Genomic DNA, 17,510 nt, shown 5'->3' with positions numbered 1-17,510 from the left:
CAGGCAACCAGAACTAAAGAGCATCTCCTGAACGCATAGTCAAAGCACCTTAATACATTTTTTGGGTAGTTGCACTAAGAACCCCGATAAGAACCAACACCATAAAAAGGGTTTTATTTGCAGAACAACTGGGAGCAAACTCACTAGTCCAAGCTGAACGAGAAACAGGTCCAATAAAATCTAAAGCATGCATGAAATAAAAAACACAACACCACTTTCAGGAAATCATTTAATATTCAAGTAAGTGGTCAAACAAGTTAATGTTTTTCACTAATCTAGTGATTAGAATCAATTTTGACCCTTTTTAACCATTTGCAAGTCTTGTGTTGTAAAAACTCAACACATTTCGCATGCCCGGTGAGTGTCATGTTGAGAATATTTCTGTCTGCATATAAATGTGAATAACACACTCCACTTGCATGTTAATAGATTATCCAGAATACTTATTTGGCTGCTTAAGTATTACGTATATGTCTAGCATGTAAACAAACTGATTGAGAGGTTATTTGAGACAGAATGTGTGGTAATATCACATTCCATGAAAACGTGACATCTACATCAATTACAAAGCAACATTAAACCAATGAAAAAAAATATAAAAGTATTTGCTAAGACTTTAACATAAAACACGCAGCACCAGTTACAGAACATCAGAAGTTGTAAGTTCAAAAAAAGTTAGAAAAATATCCTATTTACAGAGCAATAGGCATTAAAGTTACATTGTTGCAAAGCAGAGCTTTCTGATTTTATTGAAGAGCAGTTTGAATTTTTAACCTAGACGTAAAGCTTGGACTCCAATGCAAAAACAAGTGAATCAAAATACACGAGTACTTTGTTAATTACACACATAACAAAATCTAACTTCTCCATTAAAAGCAATGGAACACAGACAGAATTTCACAGACAGGACTTTGTTTACTGGTTAACTAGTCCCAAGACACCACTTCAACAGCAAGTGATGGGAGAGTTGTATTTTTATTTTTTTAAATCAGTTCCCCAGTAAAGAAAAACACATTAATTCTAAACCGCATTCATGATCTGTATAGAGAAGACCTGTAAAGGCATAAGAATTATATGTGACAGTAAATGTCCTACTAGAAGAAACAGCTGTCCAGTTAGTTGCAAGGGATTGAATTAAAACCCAATATTAAAAGTGAACAGCCAATGTACAGTAAACAGCTTTTTTTTTTGGCACTGCTGGAACTTGTTACAACTCTGAAGGAGCAGAGGGTGTGGAATCCTTGTTTTCTTCAAGAAATTTTCTACAGGAAGTGAATGTTGTGCAGAAGCTGGAGGAGAGTCCAGCAATGTCTCTGGAGATGTAGGGCAGAACTCCAGGAGTAGCCTGGTTATAGTAGGACACCTGGGGTTTAAAACAGAGAAAGACGAACATTTTGTACACTGCTGGATACCTGGAGAGATTTGACCCTGACCTTCATAGAAAATGCTCCAGCTCTACACTTGATTGGACATTACATACAATACAGGATTTGACACCTTACTCAGTACCTAATAAGAAGTCAAAATACTTTATAAATCATATATACTAATACGACAGTCTATCCAAAGTAGGCTTGTCGAAGTTGAATTATATACAACTGTTCCAGCACAGATTTACAGTGTAAAGAAACTATCCTAATTCTCAAAACTGACAATATTTGTGAATTTGAGAAGATCTTACCTTTGTAACAGTGTCTGATTCTTCCCAAATAGTGAAACCAGCACATAACACCTCACCCCTGGTATAATCTGCAGTGGCTGAATGTGTAGGCAGTGTAACTGATCGCAGTGCTATCACATAAGGGTCACTAGGAAGCAAAAAATGAAGTCATTGTAGTCTAAAAATAACAACCCCCCCACCACCAAAGATTAAAGCCGGCAATATGCGAGTGTATGAGGCAGTGCTTGCTTGACAGGTCACAGTAAACTGACACATGCAAAAACAAAAGACAGAGATATTCAACAGTATGAAATGCACCCTCACTGTTGAAGTCAGTAATATCTAACATTATCAGTCCAGAGGGAGAACAGTGAACCAAAGACTGCCAATGGCCAGTGCAGTTTCACCTTGCAAGTCACAGCTAAAACAAGTCTCTTCTAACTATGTATTAATGTGTGCCGACAATGAGTTCAGTTATGGTTTGGTTGTATAGTAATTATTTTATTGTTACATTGTGATTTCATTGAGTACGGTCTACATGGGTCTCTCTCTTATTGGTGCTTGCACTACTGAGATGTACCTCTGCTCGCCCGGTAGGCGCAAAGTGAATACACTAATGATGTGGCTGCTAACCTTTGCCGACAATTCTTTATGTTTAAAGTCTCTTTGCATGTTGTTAGGGACATCTGTTGGAGTTAAGCAGTAAAGCTCCTACCCTTTGTCGCATGGCCTCCGTCTTGAGGCCAGCAAGACAAAGTCCTGGAACTTGCTGTCTTTGACGACCGAGGGAGTGACCACATAATAGATCATGTCATCTTCATCTACCTGGCAGATCAAATCACATTTTCTACAAAAAAAAAAAAAAAAAAAAAAAACTGAGCATTAAAAAGTCTATACACTATACAATATAATATTGCTGAATACCGAGATGGTAACAGACAAAAGAACAGTACTGATTTCTCAGGGTAAAGACTGTTAAATGTTGCTTATACACAACAGGCCAGATGAAGGGGCTGGTGACTCTGGGTACGCACTGGTAATGCTGGTCCCACTCATGTCTGCGGCCCAGGTCAGACAGCAGTACAAAGACCTTCTCTGCCATCATTTCCACCGTCATTTCCACTTTAATCGAGAGAAACTGGTCCTCTTCCAATGCGTATAAAGTCACCTACAATAAGGAAAACATTTAAATCCATGTTATTTTTTTTTTCTTGGTTTCACAACACCAAATGTTCTCAGTATTAATAACTCCAAGTAGCAAATCTGAGCTGACCTTATTTCGTTCATACTGAAGGACCCAGTCTCTTTTAGCTGCTAGGATCTTAAGTGCAGAGACATTGTTATAACTGAGGTAAACCTGGAAGAACAAACAAGAACTGTATGTCAATAACATGCATCACCGGTCACAGCTGAAAATACAAAACCAGTGCTCCCAGTATCACGAAAAAGTGAACCACCAGTAAAGCAGTACATCCACCGCATAAACACAAATGTAAGAGTGACAGACTGACACTTTCCATGTGACCCCAGATTCTGATACTCCCAACAAGAATGTTCTAAGCAAGTTTAACCACAGTTTCATCTTCAGTTCTCCAATGTATCTAAAACGCAAGACAAACAGGCAGACATCCACACATCTCTCTCAAAGCAGTTAATATTACCCGATTGCTGGGGTCCCAGGGGACAGACAGGGGTACCTCTGTTTGATTGCAGGAGAAAATGTACTTTCTAGAAAAAAAAAAAAAAAAGAATCAGACAGACAGGGAATTTATAACACTGTGTAACAAATTATTATTTTTTTGTTCCTGGGTAGTAAGTGTTATTTCCTAATTGCTTATGCCTCAAAAGTATAGAAAATGGCTATTATTCCCCACAAACTTTGCTTACTAACACTTACTACCCAGGAACAAAAATTGTGTTACATAGTGTAATTACTGACCTACTGAAAGGGGAAAGAAAAGCTAGACATCACAAGATCACAACGTAGGGACTGAGTGAAATTATAAATCTCATTTGTATTTATTACAATTTTAAACCTGTGACCAGACAGTAATAAATAAAAATTATTTATAAGCAGCCTGTGATTGAGAGAAAAGGAATCTAAGCTGTAAATCTCCCTCCCGACCAGAAAGGGCGCTGTGTAAGGTTGGTGGTATGCTTCCCCCTTGACAGGTCGACTTGACGATGGGCAAAAATGTACACTGAACGACTCCCGTGGATCAGCTACAGGGCAGGCAGCAAATGGAGAAACACTGGGGCCAGGCTGATAGCAGGGAGGAGTTGGATAGTACGAATTGGACATAGCTACGCAAGTACAGCCCCTTGTGCTGAACACGAAACACATGCGCGCGCGCCCCCCCACCATCTCCATTACCATCGGTGGTAGAGGGACGGTTCTTCTGTTTTCCATTTTAAATACACACTTTCATTTTTTTGGGGGAGATAATTACTGTCTTGACAATCACTATACCACACACCCCTTGGAATAACGTATATTCAAATAGGGTTCATCGAGCACAAGGGCAGATGAGCTAAAGATGCAACTGTAGTTCGTATTTATGGGCTAAGAGAAGGGACATGGGCATAAGCTGGTACTGTAGTGTCAAAAGCCCCACTTCTCCATACCTGTCCAGCCTGATCTTTTTCCTGGCATTGGCCTCCAGGTACCGTCTTTTCCCATTCTGCCAAGAAAATAATGACAAACTTAAAACACTGGCTACAAACAACAAAGTTCAATAAATGAGGTCCTAATTTCTCCTTTAATGTGGGTGCTTTAACTTGAGAAATAAGATAATCCTCTAATCCTTAGAGATGGCGGCTAAACTGAACACTTGTCAAGGAGTATTTCTCACCACTGGCTCTGGTTTGATTCGAGGCAGAACGCGGGGCTGCCCATCTCCGTCCAGCACCACGAAGTTCATGAAGGCACTGTTGATGTGTCGCTGTGGCTGTCCACACTGATAGGCCTCTGCACACACACCTACCTCCATGCTGCAGCAGGGGAACCAACAAGATGTCTTATTAGAACACATCTGGCCACAAAGTAAACCTCAGGGTATCCCAAGTATGCATTTTGCTAACCCCAGGATAAACATTAGCTACGAAAACATGTTAAAAGAATGTTCTGTCTAGAAAAATAGATGGGATACGCAAAGCATAACACATTTACCTTTAACCCTTTGCAGTCCATTTATTCAGCACTTGTCAGGCGCATCGGGTCCAATTTATTTTCACACATGCCATTTTAAATACCCCCCCCCCAACCCCCCCACAGTAAAACGGGTTTAAAAGGCACTGCATCGCAAAAGGGCACTCAATACTGCATCTCCAGGCAAGCCCCATAGGGTCGCTGTATTTTTCACATACTGATAAATCCTCTCCCAATCATTCATTTAATCATCAAACTCCTCAATAATGCGATCCAAGTCATTATTTTATTACTATAACATCTCAAAAAGCTCTGCAGATGTCTGTGATATTCTTTGAGCGCGGGATGCGGAAGCAGCTGTCTTCCTTGTTTGTGTTAGTGTTATCTCTGTGGTGCAGGGGCTATGCGTATTGCTCAGGCGCCATTTTATTTTGGCTTCTCTCGGCTCCTATCGGTCTCACTCGGCCATTGAAAGTTTTTTTTTTTTTTTTTTTTTTTACACACACCTGTTCTTAAACGAGTTGTTAACAATAGCCTTTAAAACCAGCCGGTCTCCCACATGCGATGGGCCCCTAAAGTGGAACATGTCGATGGCTCTTAACGTGGGGTGAGCATTGCACAGTCGGCTGGAAAGCAAGTAGACAGTAATTACAGGCAGCCCTCTTCTTCCGCATTCCGAAGAATGTGCAAAAACCAGAGGGTTATTCCCCAAAGTTCTCAAGAGGTCTGTCTAAACTGGCACTAGATCATTTATAAGGCCAGGGCATGAACGGTATGATTCCTCACAGCACTACATGACATGTTGAGGGATCATCCTGTCCCAGGTAGTGAAAGGATGCCACCTGCTGGACAATGCCAGGAGAGCCTATCATGGTAGATACAGGCACTTAAAACAAATACATTCATGTAAATAACAACAAACATCAATTTAATAAAATTCCATCCAATAATAAAACAATTATCAATACGCAATAAATATTCGAGCCGTTTAATATAATGCCTGGTCAGTTTAAATAAAAAGATCCAAAAGTTGTTCACATAGGTTGGTTTATATATATATATATATATATATATATATATATATATATATATATATATATATATATATATATATATATATATATATATATATTTTAAAACAGTGTCTCAATCCTAAAATTCTAGGCAATGCAAAACTTTTGGCCAAAGCTGTAAACGTAGATATGTATTTGTGATGCTATGCCACAAGAGTTATACAAAAAAGCAGCAGTAAAGTTACCTGGCAGCTATCGTGGCCACGTTTTCCATCCATGCCATGATCTGCCCGCCAAACGTGTCCCCCTGATGATTGGCATGTGGCGGCAGCACCAGCTCGACACTCTCCACCCTCGTCTTCTCAGCCGGCACCGAATCCTTGAATTCCTGACAAATACTGTCTGGGATTCAACAGGATTCACACAGTTATACTGACTAATAACTACAATGTAATAATGCAAGGATTACTACAATAAACACTCTAGCACTCCAGATATTCAATATATCCTGGTGCTATTTACCTCTCCGAACGGTGCCATTGCTAAGCAGATCTTTCATAATGTCTGCATGCACCAATCTCATTCTCCGCCGCTCCGCAGCAATGCTGTGCTCCATCTGCTCCTCCTGAGTCCTGGGGACTAAAGGGTGGAGCCGAACCTAAAAAGGCAGATGGATGATGAATAGCCACCAATGCTGGGTATTACTTTAAGTTCGCATTGATGTATCACCTTATCACTTTTTATATATTTCTCTTTTTATATTCATAATTTACAGTATTAGTTAGTCCCCATGGAAATCTGTAGCAATTTCCTAAAATCTGCACCAAAAAAAAAAGTTTCCTGCAAAATTCTGCAGCAAATACTTTAATGAAAAACAGTGTTAAGTATAAATTGATAACAATGTCAGTTAGTTCAATTCTTTTTTTTTTCTTTTTTTAATTAATTGCATTACATGGTCGTTGTCACGGTCTTCTGACGTTTTAACAGAAGCTATGATGGCGAGTTAGTGGAAATACTTGCATTTTGTATTTGTGTCCCATCTTTTGTCGTTATATTTGGTGCCAATTTAGGTTTGCTTCCAGAGCTCACCGATGGTCTTCGGAATCTCTCCATGGCTGAACTAAAGCTCACACTGAAACCCTGCCACACTTCTCAATATACAAATAGCATGTGTGCGCTCTAGTAACATGTACAGTGATAGTAAGGAGCAAATGTTTGGAGTTTTTTGTTTGCAAAAAAGAAAAAAAATTCTGTGGGAGAGGGACTAATTAATTTCTCCAATGTATTCTGTAAAGTTAGTATATGTTTTATAACATATTGTATGCTGAAGTCTGTAAACCTACCATATTACTCCATGTTACCCAAGCAACTATCCATATGCAACAGTAATTTATATAGTCTTACCTTTCCTGAATCTGTAGGTCTGGCCACAAATGTAGCAAATGCCTTGCACACTCGCCACGTGTTCCCACTGTACAGATCCTCACAGCTCACCAGTATCCCCACCTGTGTTAGTTAACAGAACCAAGATAAAATTTATTTTATTTTTTAATTTTTAATTTTTTTTAAAGTGTCAAATTTTCTTAACTAAATTATTCTGCATTGCTACCTGGTCAATTACATTGAAGTGTAAACTCATCATATAAACCTGGATGGAGATGTTCACAAACAAATAACTACAACAACAACTTTGTCCAGTTGGCACATGGTAAAGCACATGGTGTCCACATTAATCAATAAACACAAGAGCACTTGTAGGCATCTGCTATAGGGCTCTTTGCGACTCAGGACTAGAATTTTAGTTCACCTCCACTTGGTGCCTCCCCCGGTCAGGTTTCATTTCTCTGCGGTCAATGTTCTGCTTTATTTTACTTATTTATTTATTAATTTTTATAACAGTAGTGCAAAATGGCTTAATAACTTTATATTCAACCTGAACAGTAAAGTACAATTTTAGAATGGTGATGAGAAAAGTAAGAGTTAATAAACATTTCCATTTGTACATTAATAACAACAACAACAACAACCAGTATACTGCCTCAATGAACCGTCTGATTTTGCCCATGTTCTCCAACTGATTTAATCCCTCTTAGTACAACTGAAAACCAGCCAAAAGCCCCAGGCTTTAAAAGGCTTGTTCTGTTTTCCAACAAACCTCCATGCTGCTGTTGAAGGCTCGGTTCACCTTCGCCATGATGTTTACAACTTGCCCAACGCTGAAAGGAAGAAAGTAATATTTACTTGGAAGAAACGTCTCGTTCATCCACAACTACAAAAACACTAAAATAAAAGGATTGGAAGGCAATCGTTATTGGAGTAGACAAATGTTTCTGCCAGTGCCTTCATCAGTGTATAGTGTTCAGTGATAGTCTTGTGTAATAAACAGAGGTGTTTTATTAGGTACAAGAAATCGGGTTCAGGTATGAGCATAACTGACATCTCCCATATACCAATATCTTTATCTATTGGCCACGCCATGACCAGTAGATAATGGGGCCTTCCTTTGTCCCAAACAATTTAGATTCCACTTTGCATAAGAATGGAAATCTTGTCAAACAGTCATAAAATATGCAAGGCATGCAATGAGAAACTGGTTATGTTAAATGAGGTTTAAAAAAAACAAAAACGCACACATCTAAATAAGCTTGTAAGACAAATGCACAAAATGTCTAAATTATCTCAAAGCAGCAATCTACAAAAAGCAACTGGCCATGGATAACTAATTCACAACTAGAGCTGCTGTTTAACATACAGTATATATCATACCAGAGACCCTGCTTCTCATGTCGTCCACGTATCCCTCTGACATAAAAGAAAGTAAAATGCAGGGCAATGCTGGCTACACAACTCTGATTTGTTTGCAATCACTATTGAGTTAATGCAAGAACAACATATGCACATTGCATGGAGAGGGCTAGGTACACCGTGACAATTCTGAACTGGTGACAAATTACAAAAAAACTGCTGATAAGGAAGAACAAGTTCAAGCAAATACTGCAGACAAGTATTTACCCAGACACTCCTGTTTGAATAAGTGATCACTTACCACATGTATTCCGAATAATTTCAGAATCAGTTGGAAAGGAATATAATATTAAAAAGTACCGTAGAACAAGTTTAAATCAGCAGTTGTTGTACATGCAGTCAAATACAAGGTTACCATTCTATTCCATTAGTTTCTTTAAAAAGATGCATTCAATGGCAGATTTCTAAAGAATGCACAGTATAAAACAAACCTGAGACCCCAAACACAGCCCCATGTGAACACAGCAGCCCAAGCACAACTTCGAAACAGGAAAGCTTAAGAAATTACTATATAAAATTCTCAAAGTGGGTGGGATTAAATTAAAAAAATAAACACACCCTGAAAGAGGTTTTTATTTGCCCTATAAAAGCACATTATTCAGATGAGCATCGTGGCCAGTATTGTTCACGGCTGGCAGGAACGCGAATGAAGAAGTGCAGTCTGCTCTGCAGCCTGAAGGTTAATCACATTGTTTTTATCCTCATCAGTCTCATAGCAAGCAGCTGGGGGTTCTTGTAGCATTATCATAATCCGTTCAGAAGTTTTACTTGTGGAACGATGAACAGGTTTTAGAAAGTCTTTATTACGGCTTGCGACCTGGTCATATTTACAAGTGGGCTGTCTATAGTCTGACAGGACAATGAGTGTGGGTTCGATTCCAGTCAAATCATTTATCAGCCCAGGTAATATTGGACAATAGTGTGCACTTCACAGATTGGCAAAAATGGGCGCTCACTCAAACAAGCCAAGAACCGCAGAAACAAAAAAACTAAAGTATCTGTTCCTCCAAAGCAAATAAAAATTAAAAAATAAAAATCATATTACTGTTGTTGTGGGAAATTAAATATTGTTGGTGAGCTGCAGATTTATAGAAAAACTAAAACGTATCAATCAATTGTCAAAAAGGCATCCCATTGCCAGCTTTTGCAGAAAATAGAACCCTCCCAGTTTCACTGGTTTTTTTCATCATGGTTTTAAATATGGTATCAAACCCTTTCTAAGAGAGCAAGAACTTTAAGATCTGAAGAGATTAGGAAAGAAAAAGAAAAGTGCAGATTGGACTCAAAATATAAATCTTCCCCTGCTGTGAAGAGAAGACTCAGAACATCTGCCATGAAGAATTCAAATCCTGTCTACCTGCACAATAACCAGTGCTAGTACAGTGGAAAGGTAGTGCAGGAATACCTGTGCTGCCTGGCACACAAATCACACCCGAGACCAAACACGGCCCCTCCTATTGTTTCACCTTTTGTCCAATTAGAGAATCACACTGCACAGCCCTGAAGAATCCAAGGGTGGTTTTAAAGTCAGCACGGCAGTTGTGAAACTGCTTAGCATGACAAGGCCTTGAGGAAGAGGTCCTTTTCAACACAGCCAAGTAGAGTCCTGGAGCCAAACCGTCGCTATAGCGATGGTCATTAAAAATCCCATAAAACTACAAATGATGCACATGTTAACATTCAAAATAATTTCTTTTTCGGTCCAATGACACTTGTGTGTTCTGTACCGTAAACAACATGACAGGTAACATGTCAAAGGTCAAGCAGACGTTTCCTGCATTTTAACTGGTTGAGTATTTTGCCAATGATAAAGTGCATGCGATTGCAATGCACGTACGTACATTTGTTTGGCAAAACCTGTAAATCAGGTGCAAATCATACCATTTATACAGGTGCACACTGGTTCATGAAGAACAGCTGGAATGTGAGGTTGGCAATAGAACAGTGGTGGCATACAGCAAAACACTGTTTTAACAGGGGCACACAGCACACCTATCAGATATCTTTAAAAAACAAGGGTGTGTTTTTCCATAGAAGTTCAAAAGTGACACTGGTTTTACAACTTATGAGATGCACTACCTTAAACTCTCTTACAGCAAAGAGCATAACCCCTTTACACAAGTAACCACGGTTGAGCAACTCCATTGCAAGTTAATAAATTAAGTAACTCCATTTACAAGACCCTCTGCAATGCCTTTTTAATGTCTGTGGTTATTCCACATCCTTGACCAAGCAGTTACACAATGACACTATGGAAGGAGGAACAGAAAACACTTGGTTTAAATTTGGTTACCTGATAGTGTGTTCAAAATTGATGTCATCAACCGATGCTGTAACACAGGGGGAGCCAGCATGCTTTTCAGCTGAAAAGAAAAACGCTTGTAACAATTCTACCCACTATTAGCAGTAGAAGTAGATACAAATACAGCTCTATTGTTGACATGTTTTATATTTTAAGGAGTTGCAAGCAACACTATTAATTAGTCATTTAGCTGATGCTCTCCCCCCACCCAACCCAAAGCGGCTTAGAAACTAGGGGGTGAACTATGCATCACAACTGCTGCTGCAGAGTCAGGCGTTCTCATCTGAAGGATGGGGCGCAAGGAGGTTAAGTGGCTTGCTCAGGTTAACACACGGAGAATCAATGGCTGATCTGGGAACCTCTTGGTAACAAGTCCCTTTCTCTAACCACTGAACCACACTAGATTAAAAAGGGTTTGCAAAGTACGCAACACTAGGTATAACCAGTTTGATCAGGTGTCAGCTTTTGCTGTTTGTTGCCAAAAATGTAAGCCTGTACACAGAGAACAATCCCTGTTATATAAACCACTACTATCTTTTTTCAATGTTTAATAAATCACTGAACTACCTCAAGTCCCTTCAAATAATAGCTGCTTAATTATTCATTTTGCATACAACATCTAGTGCTTATGTGATGAAGAGGCAAATCCATGAAGTGCCATGCAATAAACACAGCTGTTCCTACAACCAGTGCAATACCGAACACTGAGCTCCAACAAAAAGTACATTAGTAAAAGGGTGAGCTTTCATTGTCCTGTAGAACATATGTATTAATGCACTGTCACAGATGATATCTAAATATCTCGCAATTCTTCAGTCACCTTAAAAAGTGCATTCAAGTAATTACAGAGCCCATATCCTTGAATGTACCACATCAAGGAGTTCAAACTGCTGTTAATGTAGTGCATAGCAACTCACCCGCTAGACAGGCTGTGGTGTCCATCCATTTTAGCAGCTGTCCAATGCTTAGCTCATTACAGTGGTTAGCATGGCACGGCAGGACAACATGACTCATTTTCACTTCAGTCAGATTTCTGTAAGCTTCCCCATATTCCAGGATGTGCAAGGGTTCTTCAGGCACTGGCGAATCTTGGAAGCCTGATGTCATTGCTGGAAAACTGCACAGACAGCCCTGTGGTGAACCAAATGCAGTGCAACCAGTGAGTTATTTACATCCAAGTTCTCCAGTTACATTTCCATTGGATTTTAAGTTGCTGGAATTGAAGCATGGGTTCTGCGTCTGTAGAATTTTGTAAAGACTTTTGAATTGTTGTGGCAGACACAGCAGTGCAAGCTTATGAGGAAATGTCTGCTTTTTTTTTTTTTTAACTATATGGTTGCAAGTTTAAGGCTTTATTCACTTAGTGGTGCATGCTACTGAAAACGTGGTACGTTTCCAAATACAGCACACAAAAAAGTAGTAAAAAAACTACTAATTCAGATAACCTGCATGTTATCATAATCATCCACTGCCCTCCCCATGAAAGAAAAACACATGTATTGCTAAGAAGCCAAACTTGTTTTTCTAGCCAAAGCATCTATAAAAAAAACTTCTTGCACAGCAGCAACAAAAAAGCGGTCTAAACTAGTTTGACCAGATCACTTGAAATAGAGCACTTTTTTTATTTTGCCATTTTATGTACACAAGACATTTTACAATTTTTTATTTAATGGCAGCTCCTTGTGAGATATTCAGGCAATCAATAGGATCTTTTCCAAACCCACAGGATGACCAAGTCTGTATAATTAAATGTGTAACTATGGTTGTCAACAGGTTCCAGAATCTCAGGACACTAAGGAAAGTCAGGTTTTGTAACTCACCTCTCTAAACTGCAGTGTACTGAGTAAAGTGACTGAATTGTCCAAACTGTCACTAAATTAAATAGAATTGTTTTACTTAACTGTTACCAAAAGCACACACCTGTCTGCAAGAGAGGTTTCAATCAGACATATACAGCAGCTGATTGGCATTCCAAGTCTCTGACTGAGCGGGACTGTATGAAGCAAGAAATATTAAACAAATACAAACTTTACCTGCTGCCACAAGGTTAAATGAAAGAGTGCAGGTGAGTGCAAATTTATCTATAGCAATGGTGTTGCGCTATTTTCATAGATATTGTTTACTGTATAAACCATTCAATATAATTAATCGTTGTTACGAGGCTCTCCGGATAGAATCACCACCACAATTAAACATTGAAATACATTTACTAAACTGCTCCAGCAATTCACACTAACTTCACATGTTCAATACATTGCAGTTTAGCGAGGCAAAAAAAAATGAGACCTGCCTTAGTGTCCCGAGATTCTGGAGCCTGTTGACAACGCTAGGTGTAACAGACTCCCCCCCCAATCCCCCACTGTCTACAACACAAGTTTGGAAATCAGGGTTTATGAAAGCATAACAATCTTTAACTGACCATTTATTCAATCTTCCAACACCACCAGGAACCAACTAATTAACTACTTGTGACACACTGCAAGTCAAACCGCATTGTGTCTCCTTTTACCACCCCCCAAAGCAAACAGAATCCACAGCCCGTCTTATTGGAAACACATCCTAGCAATGCTGCACCAAACCACTATTCCATTATTTAAATAAGCTCTCCACAGGTGAGAGTCGTTGGGGTTCATTGGCTAATTTACCACTCCAAGTGAAACAAGTGAAGAAGCAGCTGCTTGGGTTTGTCATGATTCCTGCTTTTCTTAAAACTCTGAGCAGCAGTCCACTCAGATCTGTGCAGCTGTTTATTTACTTGAAATGGTAAACCAGCATCTGCAACCCCAATGAACCTCACCAGTGAAGAGCTTATCTGAATAATTGCTTTGTGCAGATCTTACATATGTCCTAAGATGCAGGCACTTCTGCAGTGAGAAGCCTCTCCAGGCACTTGTGAACTACACATTTACTACAGGCCCAGGTAAATGGGAAAGTGTGCTGGCCAGCAACAGAAAGCAGCATTATACCTTCATTCATTAAAGGGTTCAACTCTATACATTTTGGAATGCATTTCTTTATGGAAGAGGAACTACAAAAGGTGAATCAATCCCACCAACATAAAAAAAATGCCCTCATTGTTTCTTTTCATTTTGGGAGGCATCTTAAAATAACACCTTGGCATGTATACAACAGTGACTAGAATGTGAAGCGAGCTTCATTTGAGACAGTTTGTGCAAAGTGTTTGCATGTTTTGCTGGATATGAAAAGATTGAATTGTTTTGTTTGCCAGAAAGCCTCTCCTAATGTTTTGAATCCTATCTTGTTTCATCAAGGTTATCTTATCTCATGTGTGAACGCTCAAAAAATTCAAAGATGGCCCTGGGCCGGGTGAAATTTGCATCATGGCCGGCCTATCTGTATGTGTGAACCCAACGTAGGCCCGGTGCTCGCCTTATCGCGTCAATTCAGGGACGTGGCTCAATCCACTCCCTACTAGGTCGAGCGCATAACAGAGCTAAGGTTGCTAAGCATAACTGTAGTAGATCAAACAATGTCGTTTTTAAGAGGTAACAACTGGGACGATGCAGAAATGAACCCTTAGTGGTCCATTTATTCAGTGCTTGTCAGGCGCGTCAGGTCCAATTTATTTTCACACGCGCTGTTTATTTTACACACGCTGTTTTAATTTTTTTTTTTTTTCCCAGAGTAAAACAGGTTTAAAAGGCATTAAATCACAAAAGGACACTCAGTACTGTATCTCCAACCAAGCCCCACCCCTTGTTCACTGTATTTTTCACATACCTCTTTATAGACGTGCATACTGATAAATCCTCTCCTGATCACTTGTTTATTCACCAAACTCCTCAATAATGTGATCCAAGTTATTATTTTATTACTATAACATCTCAAAAAGTTCTGCAGATGTCTGTGATATTCTTTGAGCGCTGGATGCAGAAGCAGCTATCTCCTTTATGTCCGTGTTATCTCTGTGGTGCAAGGGGCTATCAGATACGCCCCTTTGAGTGGAGTTCAGAGAAAAACCTGCAAGTTTTTTTCTGAGAACTCTCGGAAATAATGAGCAGCAGGCCAGAGACAAACCCACCACGGATCTTGGATTCTATGGGACCTGCGGCGATCTCCAGCCCGGAAAATAGCAATGGGGAATGCACTGAATACTCCGACACTTTTGACGATGATGATGGGTCAGTCATGAATGGTAAGTATTTCTTCACCGTACAGCTTTTATTAAAACGATAAAATTTACTATCTATCTATCTATCTATCTATCTATCTATCTATCTATCTATCTATCTATCTATCTATCTAGTAACATTTCAGGGTAAACAAAAAGGGAGGCAGACGACCACAGCAATATCTCATTCAGATGTTTATTAAAGTCAGCTTCAGGACACCACAACACAGCCTGGAGCTGCTCGCAGGCAGCTCCTAAATAGAGAGGTCTGAGTGATTGGTCAGTGTGTATGTAAATGTACCCTTGTGTGTGTGCGCCAATAGCGCTGGGTGGGGATCTCGCTTTAGGAGCTGCCTCCCTTTTTGTTCACTCTGAAACGCTACAACACTCTCTCTCTCTCTCTCTCTCTCTCTCTCTCTCTCTCTCTCTCTCTCTCCAGGTTGTAGCTAAGATTGTAAATCTCAATATTGATAAATACTATGCATACAACGTTGCATATTCAGTCACCATTAATATAGTAATCTGTATTGTGATTAATGTAATGTACACGTCCTTGTTTGCTGCATTTACGCATGATACAACACGATCGCTTCTTTACACAGTAACCGACTGCACTGTCAACACACGCCTTTGTCGTACCTTATGCAATAAGTACAGTACCAACAGTGGTGCAAAAAATAAGTTGGCTATATTTACGTTTGCGAATTTCCTAGCTCAATCTCCTATGCTAACTTGCGGGAATGCGGTGTTTACGTCACTGTTGCGTCACAATTTAGACTTCCTTTTCAGCCACATATGTGAACGCACTCAGGCCCCCTAAAACCTGAACTGTGAACGGAAATTTGAGGCGGCCCAGGGACGGTCAATGCAAGGCTGGGTCAGTAAGTGTAAACGGGGTCCACGAACCATACATAGTACCTTATTGACCAGGGAAGAACTAATTGTGTCTTCAAAGAAAGTCCTCTGAAATGTAATGAGTCTGGGATGCAAAGAGATGTAGGGAAGTAAAAAAAAAAAAAAAAAAACTGTTGCTTGGTTGCAGGCACAGCAATTGGAGAGATGCCACATCCAAGAAGTAACAGGGTGCAGTACAATTAACTGCTTCAGAAATATAGTTACTGTGTAAATCAAGAAGAACACTACGTGCCACGTGTTTCGCCAGGCTGTACAGCCAGTCCTGACCTTGGGTGGAATTTGGAAGACTTCAACATCCCGCCGCATCACGTGAATGAAAGCACTCACTTGTCATTTGTCACGCACTGTGACACTGCAAGAATACATTGCGCAGACAAGCTGTGGCTTATCAGCATTCAAGTGTGTAACCTTCAGTAAATGCTTCATTCTTCAACATATTGTTTTAATGACGTTAGTGGTGTGCAATGTCAAAATGCCAGTTCCTATAAAACCTCGGTATTTCACAAATCACTGTGCAATGCACTTTTTTTTTTTTTTTTACAAATTTGACCAATTTTTCAGTTGAGATCCGTTCTGTTTGGAGAACACACAACCCGGCTGGATTTTGAGAAGTATTATTATTATTATTATTATTATTATTATTATTATTATTATTATTATTACTGCTATCCCCTTTTCTTCCTCAGCAACGTTCCACGAAATGAAAAGTCTAAACCCGTAAGAACTAACTGCAATAACATTAACAGTTTCAAAGTACTGCAAGTTCATCACAACACTGAAGGTTTTGACTGCACCCCACTACCTGAATACTGATTCCCCGGGGCACCAATAGAAACAAAATCAATTAGATACCGCTGGCAGATCCGCTTATTTCTGCTTTTAATCTCCTTTCTAATCCAGATCGTCTTACCTCGATATCTTACTGTTGGATCTCAGATCACATCTGTCAAAAAGTCGAGCTGTTACCTATGTCAAAACATGACTTCATATTCTGGACTCGACAGAATGCCCCACAGCTCAGCTCACCAGTGTTCCACAGCCCTACCCCCTCCCCGCTTGTCAAAGAGTTGTCACACGCCCTAATTCCTTTGTACCAACATTCTTTTAAGGTGGAACTGGTGAATTACAGAGAAAGGTTGGCCTCTGCGATTATAAATGGGGTTCGGATATATCACTGGCTATGGTCGAGTTGTGTATTTATTGTTTAAAAGAACGCAATCCTCAAATATTTACTTCATGCTGAACACACCAAACACTTTTGTAAACATTGATCTTCACGTGATCAACCTATTCTTTATTATGTTTTTTTTCTTTATTGCTTTTTTTTTTTTTTTTTTTTTAATTGTGCAAAAATAAAAGACAAACTCAATTATTCCCATGGTATTTCAGCTGGTATTCTATTTCTTTAACCGCAATCATCTGTTATTGCGTTATGAATAAGTTGTAATTTGTTTTAAGTTATTACATGGTCGTTGGTCCCACCTTAACCCTCAGTACAAAATATTTTCAAATTCCACAGGTTTACAACTTCAAAT

The 17,510-nt window shown here is 39.4% G+C and overlaps 1 protein-coding gene across 2 annotated transcripts; it reads right to left on the bottom strand.

The window, feature by feature from the left end:
• Window positions 1–97: 97 nt before the first annotated feature.
• On the bottom strand, window positions 98–17,021 carry LOC121330661 (acyl-coenzyme A thioesterase 11-like). 2 transcript variants are annotated; one of them, XM_041277350.1, is made up of 17 exons: window positions 16,886–17,021; window positions 11,846–12,059; window positions 10,920–10,989; window positions 8,588–8,623; window positions 7,977–8,037; window positions 7,226–7,327; window positions 6,344–6,479; window positions 6,067–6,223; window positions 5,315–5,434; window positions 4,513–4,651; window positions 4,286–4,341; window positions 3,322–3,388; window positions 2,934–3,017; window positions 2,695–2,828; window positions 2,376–2,507; window positions 1,682–1,808; window positions 98–1,363 (listed from the first exon to the last, which is right to left on the bottom strand). In XM_041277350.1, the coding sequence occupies exons 2-17, from the start codon at window positions 12,033–12,035 to the stop codon at window positions 1,208–1,210; spliced, it is 1,767 nt and encodes a 588-aa protein (XP_041133284.1). In that variant the 5' UTR covers window positions 12,036–12,059; window positions 16,886–17,021; the 3' UTR covers window positions 98–1,207. The 2 variants fall into 2 exon arrangements, with proteins under 2 accessions (XP_041133284.1, XP_041133285.1); XM_041277351.1 differs by lacking the exon at window positions 8,588–8,623.
• Window positions 17,022–17,510: the final 489 nt, after the last annotated feature.

This window comes from Polyodon spathula, chromosome 18 (genome assembly GCF_017654505.1).
Source record: "Polyodon spathula isolate WHYD16114869_AA chromosome 18, ASM1765450v1, whole genome shotgun sequence".
NCBI lineage: Eukaryota > Metazoa > Chordata > Actinopteri > Acipenseriformes > Polyodontidae > Polyodon > Polyodon spathula.
The sequence above is the reverse complement of the archived record's forward strand: the minus strand, read 5'-3'. Positions and strand labels throughout refer to the sequence as shown.

Excerpts from the sequence above, each read along its gene's own strand:
- LOC121330661 (XM_041277350.1), bottom strand. The coding sequence starts at position 12,035 with ATGACATCAGGCTTCCAAGATTCGCCAGTGCCTGAAGAACCCTTGCAC. Across the intron at positions 5,435-6,066 it reads GTGGCCACGATAGCTGCCAG|CCGACTGTGCAATGCTCACC; the intron begins GTAACTTTACTG and ends CTTGCTTTCCAG. Across the intron at positions 3,389-4,285 it reads AAAAAGATCAGGCTGGACAG|AAAGTACATTTTCTCCTGCA; the intron begins GTATGGAGAAGT and ends TTTTTTTTCTAG.